The following is a 13,584-nucleotide window of genomic DNA, read 5'->3' on the forward strand; positions in this document are numbered from 1 at the left end:
AGGATGCCTTTAATGAATATTCATGAGACTGACTGTACAGTAATTCTCAAGGAAAGTTCCAGAAAAAGAGAGAACCGTATTTACCACAGCCAGTTTAGGATGATGAGAATAACGGAGTCCTTGTCCTGCCTGAATTTCAAATGTATTCTAAGTTGCAGAAGCTTCCTTGCAGGCTCTATCAATGATCCTGCTTGACATCTCAGAAATTTAGGGCTCCTTTTACGAAGGTGCGTTAAGCGTTTTAGCGCACGCTAGCCGAAAATCTACCGCCTGCTCAAAAGGAGGCGGTAGCAGCTAGCGTGCACTATTCCGCGCGTTAAGGCCCGCCTTCGTAAAAGGAGCTCTTAGAAAGGACATGATGCAAAATCATTTTGAACGTAGGTTGCAAAATTTATGGCTATATCCAAGTAATCTATTTGGTGTTAACATACACATCTCTTCTTCCACAAATTGTTTTATCAAGTAGCTTTTTGCTTGATTTTCAGTAAGATTATTTTTAAAACTGTATACATCACTTCTGCTCTATAAATTCTCTCAACCCGGTTCCTGATTAACAAGAATAGAGATTTTAGTTGACAACTGTCTATATCATAGTGAAACGTCATCACAGGAACAGCTGGATGACAGTTTCAAGCTCAGATGAGCCAAAAGCCCATGCTGATAAGTCATCCTTCCCATTGCCTTTGAAAGATAACCCATGTAGATTTCTTTCCTTCAATAAATTAGAACAATTATTTCTTGCTAAACCACGTTTTTTTGTTTCAAACAGTGAAGCTGACTGTACAATTTATTTTCTAAGAAATGGCTCTTTCAAAAGGATATCTTCCCTTTCGGTGACGATGATCTCGTTCTGCTCCTCCAGTTGCCTGATCTTCTTCTCAAATGACTCCTGTTCAGCTTTTAATCGTTCTTCTGTCACTTCCTTTTCTTCACTCACCCTAAGATGAAACAAATCAAGAGGAATGAATCTGATGCTTTAGTATGATGAACTGAAATCTTCCAATTACACAATTTACCTAAGTCATAGAACAATGATTTTCAAACCATTGATCATAGACAACCAGGCCAGTTGGGTTTTCAGGATATCCATAATGAATGCGCATGAGATGTATCAACACTCATTTCCTCCGTTGCATGTAAATATCGCTCATGCATATTCATTGTTTGCATCCCTTAAAACCTAATCCTGGGTTGAAAACCACTGATCTAGAACAAGGCAGAGAGAGCAACCTTTTTGCATAGCAACCATTTTTTGTGAGCTGCGAAGAGAAACCATCATTCTATATGTATGCTTTAACAGCATCTACAATATTTGATAAAGATAATACAATAACCTAGAAATGAAAATGATCACAGCCATCCTGTTTTATTCAGCCATTTCAATCCAATCATTTCAGTTATAAAGGGAATATTTCTATAAAGTAGGCATTAATACTTACATACCAACCGTGCACTCAAATGTTTAGCATACTATAAAATGCCAAAAACATACCTAAGTACTATTCTATATATCTCTTACATACAGCATAGTTAACATATAGGTGTATACACAGATGGAGCTTCCCCTTCCGTATTCGCGACTTCCGTATCTACGGATTTGCTTATTCGCGGTTTTAAACCAAAAAATGTATTTTCATTTTTCAGGCTATTTTAGGCCCTGTAAGCCTCCCCTTAAGCCTTACCTGGTGGTCTAGCGGGTTTTCAGGCAGGAGCGATCTTCTCACGCTCCTGCCCCGTGCAGATCGCTCACAGGAAATGGCTCGAGAGACTACGGGAGCTCAAGGCAGCCATTTCCTGTGAGTGATCTGCACGGGGCAGGAGTGTGGGAAGATCGCTCCTGCCTGAAAACCTGCTACACCACCAGGTAAGGCTTAAGGGGGCGCTTTCAGGGCTTAAAATAGCCAAGGGAAGCGGGTTAGGGGTACAACCGGCCCAAATATTATTCGCGGATTTTTAATATTCGCGGGCCGGCTCTGCCCCTAACCCCTGCGAATATGGAGGGGGATGTGTACTATTGTTTATTATTTCTATAGTGCTACCAGACGCACGCAGCATTGTACATTAGACACACAAGAGACTCCTACTTACAGGCATAATTTACAGAATACATTAAGTTACATGCATTTCTCTGGCAGCTAGTAAAGGCCAACTGAATTTCAGTTTGGGTGCAGAAACTAGCCCAAAATCATTTTTCTGCTTGATTTCAGTTTTGGCAGAATGGACATAGCCATGGCTTTGGTTTTAGTCAAAAATGTGCTTTCAGTGGAAGACAAAAACGTTTTCTTTGTCCGGTGTCTCCCTCCTTCCCCTCTGAACAGCAGCTGCCTCTCATCCCCCTTCCCTACCTATCTGCTGGCTTTGCTCTCAAAATAGCTGACATGACCTCTAGTAGCAATCTTGTGAGACAGCTGCAAGAGGTCATGGCAGCTATTTTGAGAGTAGAGCTGACATGGGCAAGAGCAACTGGGGATCACTTCTGTAAGATTGTAAGGTAGTCTTCGGAGGAGGTACTCTTTGCATTCTTTTTTTGTTCTATATAATTACAAGTAATGCAGTTATGAGCTTGCATAGTACTTTATATTGTACACAGAAGGCTCCTTCTACGAAGGTGCGCTAGCGGTTTTATCACTCCCAACAATGCCCCGCGTGCTAGATGCTAATGCCTCCATAGAGCTGGCATTAGTATTTCCTGTGTAGCGTGGGGTTTGCGCGCGCTAAAAACACTAGCGCACCTTCGTAAAAGGAGCCCAGAGTGTTCCACATAAATGCTTTTGATACAAAAGTTTAGCAGGAATATGTCTATAAATTTGGGATAAGCTCATTAGGAATTAGCCTCTCTGTGGAACTATGAAATTAGCTATCATTCCAATGGGGCGCAAAATCAGTCATTGTAAAAACACTGTGTGTTAGTTCCACTTTTCATTAGCCATGGTCTATGCAGTGTTTCTCAACTTCTTCAAGCCAAGTACCCCTAGGTCTAACAAATATCAACTGAGTACCCCCAACCACCGACCGCCCAAGCTCCACTCCAAACCCCGCCCCCATTACTAATTGTAATGCAATTTCTTCCATTCATTTTCTCATATACACAGCAGATATAAATTCTCAAAACTGACATATTTCAATCACTATATTGAAAATAAAATCATTTTCCCTACATTTGTAGTCTGGTAATTTTATTTTTCTAATCTTTTCCCAGTATCTGGTTGCACTTCTCTTCTCTCTTCCCTTCCTCCCCTGTCCAGCAGCACCTTTCCCTCTCCTCATGCCCAGCAGTACCTCTTCTCCTTTCCCTTTCCCTCCTCCCCTGTCCAGCACCTCTCCGTCTCCCATGTCCAGCAGTACCCCTTCTACCTTCTCTTTCCTTCCTCCCTTCCCCATGTCCAATTGTACCTCGTCTCCCTTCCCTTTCCCTCCTCCACTGTCCAGCAGCACCTCTCCCTTGCCCCATGTCCAGCAGTACCCCTTCTCCCTTCCCTCCTCCCACTCCCCTATGTCCAGCAGTACCTCTTCTCTCTTCCCTTTCCCTCCTCCCCTCTCCCTAGTAGCAGCTTTTAACTTCTCCACACAGCTGCCGCTAACATTAGTTTAGCCGCGGTTCCATAAGGCAGCCTCAGAGCCTTTGCTAGGCTGGCCCACCAATGATGCAACTTCTCCTCTTTTGTCTGAGGTGGGCCGGCCTAGCAAAGGCCCTGAGGCTGTCTGATGGAATCGCTGGCTAAACTAACGCTGGTGGCAGCTGTGTGAGGCAGTTAAAAGCACACAGTGAGCTGCCGCTGCTGGTCGAGGGGATGCTGGGGAGAGAAGATGAGGAAAGCAGGAGATACGAGATGGCAGAAGGAAATTGGGAGACATACAGCACCGGCACCACATACCCCTTGACAATGGCACATGTGCCCCGTGGGGTACACATACCACGTGTTGTGAACCTCTGGTCTATGACAGAGGCTATTTTGCTTATAGGTAAAATAAGGTCTTTCATTATTTAAATTAATCAATTGTTCATCTCCTATAAATTGTGGGAGCAGATTGTGGCACAGCAAAAGAGGCCGGTAGAGGAGGTCAAGGATATTTCCCTCATTCAGTGTACATGGCACCTCCAGCCCTCATGTCCTTCACAAAGTTACGGTGGAGTATCAGGGAAAGAAATTAAGTCTGAAGGTAGCGATACTAACCAACCCATCTTATGAAATGGTCCTGGGCAAGGAATGGCCCGCCTTTCAGGAAGGCTTCAAGGGGCTGGAAAAAATGAATCAAATTAAGGAGCAGTGGCCTAACCCTACTTCTCCTGTAAAGGAAACTGTACACTCTACTGGGTGAGATCTTCTCTTTAGATCCCAAGATGATGGGGGACTCGTTTTAGAACAGTTATACACTGTTTTCCATAAAGATGTAACATGGGATCAATACGAAAAAATTACAACCATACAGTAGAATCACCACTCTCTGGCACATAGAAGAAAGGAGGAAGAGGATTCTCAGAAACTAGCTTGGTAATTGGTAAATGAACCTAAGCCAAGACTTACAAGGTTCCACGTTTCAATCATTGATCCTTGAACCTTCCTCCTGTAAATGAGCACCCAGCCCTACGAAGGAGTGTAGTGGCTCACAAAATAGGTGGCAAATATTATGAACTCTTGATAAAGCCATTATCTTTGGCGAAATGGGTCTCGATGGGCTGTGGCTGTCTGTTTCATCAAAAAGAAGATAAGTGATAAAGTTTCTTTATTTGATATATCTTTTGAGGTTAAGAAAGTCAAACAAATGAGTTTTTAAAAAAATCTTTTAAGAATAACTTAAATAAAGTTTTAAAGAGTAAAAATTTAAGGGCTCCTTTTACGAAGGTGCGCTAAGCGTTTTAGCGCACGCACCGGATTAGCGCACGCTAGCCGAAAATCTACCGCCTGCTCAAAAGGAGGTGGTAGCAGCTAGCGCGTGCAGCAATTTAGCGCGCGCTATTCCACACGTTAAGGCCCTAACACGCTTTCGTAAAAGGAGCCCTAAGATTTGGAATAGGAAGGAGGAAGGTTCAAGGATCAATGATTGAAACGTGGAACCTTGTAAGTCTTGGCTTAGGTTCATTTACCAATTATCAAGCTGGTTTCCGAGATCCTCTTCCTCCAGATTGAAGGGGAAGGTAGGCTAATAAATACTGATGTGCAAGTAGCCTTGCCTCCAGGGTGCTATAGATGACTGATCCGGTATAGCCCTAAAACATGGCCTCCATATCAGAGCGGGGGTGATAGACCCAGATTATCGGGGACCAAGTCAAATAGTAGTTTTCAGCTTTGGGGAGGAAGACTACAGATAAGAATGGGGGAGTGCATAGCCCAGCTCATTTGTGAGAAGGCTTTTGTGCTCACATTGCAGGAAGAGAGAACACTGGTAAGGGAGATCAAGGTTTTGGCTCCTCGGCCAAAGGCAGACTGATGATGTATTGTGCAGAAGGGAAGAAGCAGCTCCACTTCCTTGTTCATATCCAAGAATAAATAAGATCTCTAGGGTGAGGGTATGTGGCAGAGAAGGTGCATAGTTAATTAGGTCCCTGCACAAAACCCAGAGGGGAAGGGGAGACAGAGCCCTTGATTACACAGTGATTTAAGGGATAGCTGGACACAGCAGGCAGAGTTAAGTTTTAAGTCAATAGGAAGCTACCACACCCCTGCTCAGTATGTTAAACAGGGAATCGGGAATTAGTATGGGGAAGGAGACCGTTCCTAACTTCAGCTGGGAAAGGAGTGTCAAGGCAGTCATGGGCTGAAAGCAGGTTCCTGGACACCCAGGCTTACAGCAGTCCAAAGGAGGTAAGATTGCCATACTTCAAGGTAAAACCCTCTGCTTTAAAGGAAGAAGCTGTAGTGTTTGCAGGGAGTCAGAGCCCTAACAATGAGAGGGAAAGAAACATTGGAAAGTGGCGTCATTATTTGACGGCACATCTTGCCAGTCAGGTTGAGACTCCAAACAATGAATGCTCTAGTCTTGAACTAAATCATGATGCTGATAAATGGGAAGAAAACTCACTAGCCAGTGACAGTATGGAATGGGATTTTACCTGCATTTCTAACAAGAGATTCAGACATGCAATGGCAGTCTGAATCAGCTGACACTAATTAAGGGAGAAGTTCCGTTAAAAATTAAGTTTGTTGGCTAATACAGAATCAAAGGGCTTTCTGTCTGAAGAACTTTGGTTTAAAGTCCTTATGCTTAAGACTCTTTTCAACTATGATGTTCTCGAGTTATGGAGCTTCATGAGTGTTCTCGAGTTATGGAGCTTCATGAGAACTGTATTTCCTAGATGGAACCACTTTTGTTTTGACTTACAAGAGAAGCTTAATAAAGAACATTTGTTTGAGATATTTTCGGTGAAGAACTCTTATTTCCATATCCTCATAATTCCAATCTGGCCACTCCATGGCTCTGTTTGGCCCAAGTGTTTGGTGGTGACATAGGCAAGCCTAGGCTTTCGCTTATTCCCAGCCACAAAGTACTGTATATCTGAAGATGCAGTGGTTGTAAAGCTTGGCATAGGAGAAAGAATTGAAGCTAGTGATAACTTAGTACAGCTTTGCAAAACAAACCAACTGTCAATCATGAATACGCATTTTCAACACCACCAACGTCGCCAGTACACATGGACATCTCTAAATGGAATGTATCAAAATCAAATTGACTACAGCTGCATAGGACAGAGATGGAAATCTGCAGTTTTGACTGCAAGGACTAAACCAGAAGCTGACTGTAGAAACGACCATGACCTTTTGACATGCAAGATTAAGATGAAGCTTTGAAAGAAGATCATTAGAGACCTCCCAAAATACGACATTGAAAACATTCCATCAGACTATTGGATAAAACTAAACAACAGGTTTGTCTTGCTTGATACAGGAGATAGAGAGCCCGAAGAGTTACGGTATGACATCAAAACTGTAATTAGTGATGAAGCTAAAAACACTCCAGGAGAAAAGAAAGCCAAGAAATCACCTTGGATCTCAGAAGAAACCAGAAAAGTAGCAGAAGAAAGAAGACAGCAAAACTATCTGGTGATAGAGAAAAAAATATCACAAATGAACCAAGTTCGGCAAGACAAAGAATGATATTTCAATTATATTTGTCAGAAAATTGAATCAGAACATGTAAATAGAAAAACCAGATTAGCATATCAGGAGATTAAGAGATTGCGGCAGAAATTCCAGCCTCAACTGGGGATGCTTAAAGACGCCAATGGAATGATACTGAATGGTCCAGAAAGCATTAAAAAGAGATGGAAAGAATATACGGAAAATTTATCCAAACAAGTCAATGAGGATAACATTGGATAAACTGAACTGGAAACTGAAGCCAAAGAAGAACCAGATATTTTAAAAGAGGAAGTCATAGCAGCGATTAAAGCTTTATTGAAAAACAAGTCATCTGGTATCGATGCTATTCCAATTGAATTAATAAAAGGCTTAGAAAGTGCTATCATGGCCCTCACTCGACTGCGTCAACAGATTTGGAAGGAAAATCACGACCAACCGATTGGAGAAGATCATATCTATACCAAAGAAAGGTGACGCCAAGGACTGGAACAACTATAGAACAATTGCATTAATTCTACACACCAGCAAAATATATTATGAAAATAATACAACAAAGGTTCCAATCATATGTTGAGCAAGAACTACCCGAAGTTCAGGCTGGTTTCAGAAAAGATCTGAAATGTTAGATGGATATTGGAGAACAGCAGATGGATGCCAATGTTAGATGGATATTGGAGAACAGCAAAGAATACAAAAAACCTCTGTATCTTTGCTTCATCGACTACAGCAAAGCTTTTGACTGTGTGGATCACAATAAACTATAGAGAACTCTAGTACAAATGAGAATACCCAAACACATAACTCAGCTGATAAGAGAGCCTATATGAAAATCAAGAAGCTGCAGTGAGAACTGAATATGGCAACACTGATTGGTTTCCAATAAAATGTTGCGTCAGGCAAGGATGCATCTTGTCACCTAATCTGTTCAACCAGTACAGTGAAACCATCTTCAGAAAAGCAAATTTTGAAGAAGAGAGTGTTGGTTTCAAAGTTAGTGGCCGAAATATAAACAACCTGCGCTATGCAGATGATACAACGCTCATCACTAGCAGCAATGACATGCTGTAACTTGTCACAAACATTCCTCTGAGCGGAGTTAAAATGTGACAACTGTGATCTGAAGTGTCCCCTACTACCAGTGGCATCTTCAGGACTGAATAAAGGTAAAAAGAAAGCACATACAATTTGTTTTGCCTGAGACCATCCACGCTGGCTCAGCCTTGAAATTACACTTGCTTTCCAGAAAACAAAACAAAAACTTCCTTTCTGTAGCTATTATTTATAGGCAGAAAAAAGGTATTCACAGCATTATGCATATAATAGTGTTATCCCTCCCAGCAGCAAACAGTTTGTATATTTTCTGAGGCACCAAACAGAAGGTCAGCTTTACATAAGGCTCCCTAGTACAATAGCAACCCTTGGTAGGCAGCAAAGCTGAAAGAGATTCTGTGATTGCTTTTCAGCAACGGCAAACACAGTACGGTTTTCAGAATACAAAACCATTCATTCTGTCCCAGTGTTCTTTGGCCAAACTCAATATCAAATTAGCAGGCTGCCAACACTCAGGTAAGTAAAACTTCTCAGCCAAAAATAATGTCCAACTCAAAATCAAGAACCAAAAACATAAAGCATACTTTGCTAGGCAAAACACACCAGCTGCCTCACAGCTACTCACTGGTCTAGCTGATTTCCATTAGCTTTGTTTGGCTCCCTGAGATAGGACCGGCTTCCTGGATTTCCATTTCCATGAAATCCTCTGGAACAGGGGTGCCCAACACGTCGATCGCGATCGACCAGTAGCTCAGGAAGGCAACGCGAGTCGATCGCTAGACTCGTGTTGCCATCCTGATCTACCGGGCCGATCAGCCTTCCTCTCCAGTGTTCTCTCTAGGGCCTTTTAGCTGGGCGGTCCGCCCAGCTGTCATCTGCTGCTGCCGCCGCTGCTGAACATTTAAAAAAAAACCGGCTTGGAGATTTCAGCCCATAGCGAACGCTTGCTTCAGGGCTCTCAACATGTGCGTGCCGGCTTCCCTTCTCTTCCCTCCGAAACCGGAAGTTATGTCCGGGGGGGGGGGGGGAGAAGGGAAGCCGGCACGCACATGTTGAGAGCCCTGAAGCAAGCGTTCGCTATGGGCTAAGGCGGGAGACAGGTTTGTGAAGCATTTGCTCTTCTTGCTGCCGGGTCCTGCCTACTTTCTGTTTCCGCGAAGGCAGGACCCGGCAGCATTTCCCCCAGTAGGTCGATCGCGATCTTGGGCTGATCAGCCTTCCTCTCCCTGACGGCAGAATTGACGTCGGGGAGAGGAATGCTGGTCGGCTGAAGCAGGGAGAGCTTGGGGCAGCATCAGCTTTCGGGACTGTTATTGGTGGTGGTTTGGGTCCTGGTCCCCGATGGCAATGGCAGTGGCTTGGGGGAGGGCAGGGAGAAAGAAAGAAAAAGGGCAGGCAGGGAGACAGAAGGAAAGAAGAGAAACAGAAAAAAAAGAAAGGGAGGCAGAGCGAAAGAAAGGGCAGGGAGACAGGAAGGAAAAGTTGGGGGAGGGAATGAGGTCTGGAGGAGAGGAAGCATACAGGCTAAAAGAAGGGAAGAAAGATTGGATGCACAGTCAGAAGAAGAAAGTGCAACCAGAGACTCATGAAATCACCAGACAAGGTAGGAAAAATGATTTTATTTTAAATTTAGTGATCAAAATGTGTCTGAATTTATATCTGCTGTCTATATTTTACATTAAGGTCCCTTTTTACTAAACCGCAATAGAGTTTTTTAGTGCAGGGAGCCTATGAGCGTCGAGAGTAGCGCTGGGCATTCAGTGCAGCTCCCTGCGCTCTAAAAACTGCTATCGTGGTTTAGTAAAAAGGGAGGGGGGTATATTTGTCTATTTTTGTATGGTTGTTACTGAGGTGATAGTGCATAGAGTCATCTGCTTTGACCTCTTTGAAAAACCCTGGAATAGGAATGATAATTAACATTTTCTATGCGTACAGTGTGCGTTGTGTTTTTTTTAAATTTTATTGTTGGTAGATCATTTTGACTTGGTCATTTTAAAAGTAGCTCGCAAGCCCAAAAAGTGTGGGCACCCCTGCTCTGGAGCATAAAAGTTGGAAGTAGGGGAACTTTCCTCCACTTCTTCCATGGGCCAGTCCAAGACCCCAGGGTCTGCCTGCTCACTCCTTGCTTCAGCCTGTTGGAGTGCTTCTGCCACGTCACTCTCCACTCCCCTTCCTGCTTTACTCAGCCTGCCTTTAACCAGCCCAAAGCCACTCCCCTTCAGCCTGTAGAGGAGGATAGGCTTTGGTTTCACTGCAGGCTGCCTCAGCCCAAGCTTCCCTTGTTTATTTTGCCTTAATTTTACAGGGACAGCCACCTTGGCTTTAGCTGTCCTAGCTGAAATACCAACAGGGTGCAAATGCTATGATTCTGCCTGCTCCTCATCCAGATCACCACTGCTTTTATAACATGGACAAGGGAGGTCAGACAGCTCTTCTGCACAGGATTTTCTTGGCAGCTCTAGGTGCAAAACCAGCACGGATGCTTGGTTTGTAACAATTTAATGAGAAAAGTCAAAGCCGAAAGTCATAACATGGGATTAGAACTGAATATAAGCAAGACGAAGATCATGAACATAGAAAAGGATGAAGATTTTGAGCTTGAAAATAATAAAATAGAAGTTGTAAAGGATTTCAATCTCCTGGGCTATGGACTATAGGTCTATTACTATACCCTATACCAGTGTTTTTCAACTTCTTCAAGCCAAGTACCCCCTAAGTCTAACAAATATCAACCGAGTACAATGCACAAGTTTTGCCCCAGACCTGCACAGGCTCCACCCCTGACCCCACCCCCATAATAATAGTATTAATTGTAATGCAATTTCTTCCATCGATTTTTCATATACACACAATATAATCTTAATACATAACATAAAAATAAACTTCTAGACGCATAACCTTGCAGATCTATGTGGTTTACAAAAGATTACTTCAACTTACAACCAAGCGATCATCACGGAACTTAATTACCCAAAAATCGAGAGAATAAGAAAGTCTTCAAACGCTTTCTAAATTCCAGATATGAGAAAGACATGAGATAATTGTTTAAATTCTTTGTCCTAACTGGCAGCCTGATATGAAGCATACATTCATGAAATCTTTTGAACTTACAACCCTACACTGATGGATAAACAAAAAAAAGCATGAGCTTTACGTGAATGTTTTTGAGTAGCAAAAGAAAATGAATTAATCAAGTAAGCTGGAGATAGGCCCGACAAGACTTTATAATAGACACAACCCAACTTAAAAAGAATGTGTGCCTCGACACACAACCAATGCAGTTCATGATAAAAGGGAGTTAGATGGTCATATTTCTTAAAACAAAAAATAATTCTGACTGCGGTATTCTGTATTACTTGCAGCCTAGAGATAGTCTTTTTTGTTCTGGCCAAGTAAACAATGTTACAATAATCCAAATGGGCTTATATGCTATTATATTAAAATAAGCTCTAATAGAAAGCAATTTCCATAGGATATGGAACGTTAACTCTGACATCAAAGAGAAGGTTTCCGGGTCAGCTACGTGCAGCATGTGAACCGCTGCCTACTCGTCCCTGCAACGAGAGCCGCTGAAGGCAGGAGGTGATAACTGGGAGCACATACATACCCCTCCTGACCTGGAAGGCTTTCCTCTGACATCAGCTCTGACTTCGGAAGGAAGCCCTCTGAGTAAACTTCAGAGGAGGGGGGCTAGCGCCAGGCAAGAAGGAGGGATCCCCGGCAGCAGTTTGATAGGAGGGTGGAGGGCATGAAGGATGGATCCCCAGTGGTGGCTTTGACAGGAGAGTGGATGGCAGAAAGGAGGGATCCCGGCGTCAGCTTCAGTGGGCAGGCAGGCAATATCCTCAGTGGTGGCCAGTGCCGCATACCTCCAACAAGCGGCTCATGTATGTATCGCGTGCTGAGAATACTGCCCTATACTATGCCATATGACTATATCCTATACTATGTCATGCCTTAAACTGTAACAGACAAACTTCTGGGCATGTGGTAGGCAAATCGTGGGCATACTCAGATGTGGTGTGCAAATTTATACTTAAATTTCTGTCAGATATTGATTTTATTTTAATTTTTATTTAAAATATTACAGTATTTCATTGATTTTTTTTCTGGTTGCTTGAGTTCCGGTTAACAGAGAGTCTACTGTACTATTTAAATGTAGTCATCTATAATATGCACATAGCCCGCTCCTTTATAATCTTATACAGGTTGTAATCTAAGCACCGAGCTTAATTTTAGTAATCCAGACAACTATCCTAGACCTGATACTTTATTTAAAAAATTTGTAAAGGAAAGAATTATTGCCATACAAAGGGGGAACTATAATAATTTCAAAAGGATTTGGGGGCCATTGACAGAATATTGTAATGATTAGACACATTTTCTGCACATAATGTAGATACAAGATTGGGAAGGGGGGATGTATAGATTTATTGTTGATTGCAATATCTTTGAATATAATATATGTATAATATGATTGATTTATTTATTTTGAAGAACAGGGAGGGTGGGGGAAGGGTCTTCAATTTATACATTTATGTCGATAATAAAAAAGATTTTCAAGTGTTCTATATGAATCAACTGTTTTATTATTGTACACTTGTTGTGAGATGTAAAAATGAATAAAGATTTTGAAAAAAAAATAAAAATTTTGTGATTTTTTTTTTTTTTATTCCATTTAATTGTGACCCTAATTGCAGAACATATGTTAAGACAGGACTATATGCTTTAGAAGTTTTTTTTTTTTTTTTTTTACTTTTTCCCATAGAGGTTTCCCCAACTTCCAATATGATGTTGTAACATTTCCATCTTTGTGTAATGATATTGTGATACTTTAGTCTGCACTATGCTAAAGTCAGTCATCTATTTACCTGAAGAGTATATTGCTTCTTGATGGCTTTCTTGAAGATAATACTTACTTTTAAAACAAGGCACTTTTCAAATTAATTTCATAGATACATTTATGAAGTTGCCTGGATGTTGTGTTAGTCCACTTAGATGCACAAAAATAAAAGGTTAAACAAGCTGTAGGCAATACTTTTTATTGGACTAACCTAATAAATTTGTGATTAGCTTTTAAAGGTTATGCTCTCTCCACAGGGTCAGTATAAAATAAGCTCATGTCCCACTTATTTGATGAAGGAAGCTCAGTTCTCTAACGCTCGTCAAAAATAGATTTGGTCCAATAAAACAGTAGTGCCTACAGCTTGTTGGTTGACCTTTATTTCTAAAGAGTCCTATAAATACAAAACAAGCTATTACAGATAAAAAGAATATTTGGACATCACATGTCTGACATTGTCAAAAGAGTACTAAAGGTTTTAATGATTTTGGACAGTAACATTACAGGTCTTGTCACATTTTTAAAGGTGACTTTTTTATTCATTTCAACTGAACAGATATAAAGAAATTATATTTAAGGGGTCAAGAATGTCTGTCTCTCCAAACTTTAACA

At 41.8% G+C, this 13,584-nt stretch overlaps 1 protein-coding gene across 4 annotated transcripts in view; it reads right to left on the reverse strand.

Moving 5' to 3' along the window:
- Positions 1-13,584, reverse strand: part of KIAA1328 (KIAA1328 ortholog) — a 381,040-nt gene that overhangs the window by 298,544 nt on the left and 68,912 nt on the right. For all 4 annotated transcript variants that reach the window (XM_033935328.1, XM_033935330.1, XM_033935329.1 and 1 more), the window contains one exon: positions 823-938. In XM_033935328.1, coding sequence (XP_033791219.1) covers positions 823-938 — 116 coding nt within the window. The remainder of the gene's footprint in view (positions 1-822; positions 939-13,584) is intronic.

Source organism: Geotrypetes seraphini, chromosome 1, assembly GCF_902459505.1.
Source record: "Geotrypetes seraphini chromosome 1, aGeoSer1.1, whole genome shotgun sequence".
Lineage (NCBI taxonomy): Eukaryota > Metazoa > Chordata > Amphibia > Gymnophiona > Dermophiidae > Geotrypetes > Geotrypetes seraphini.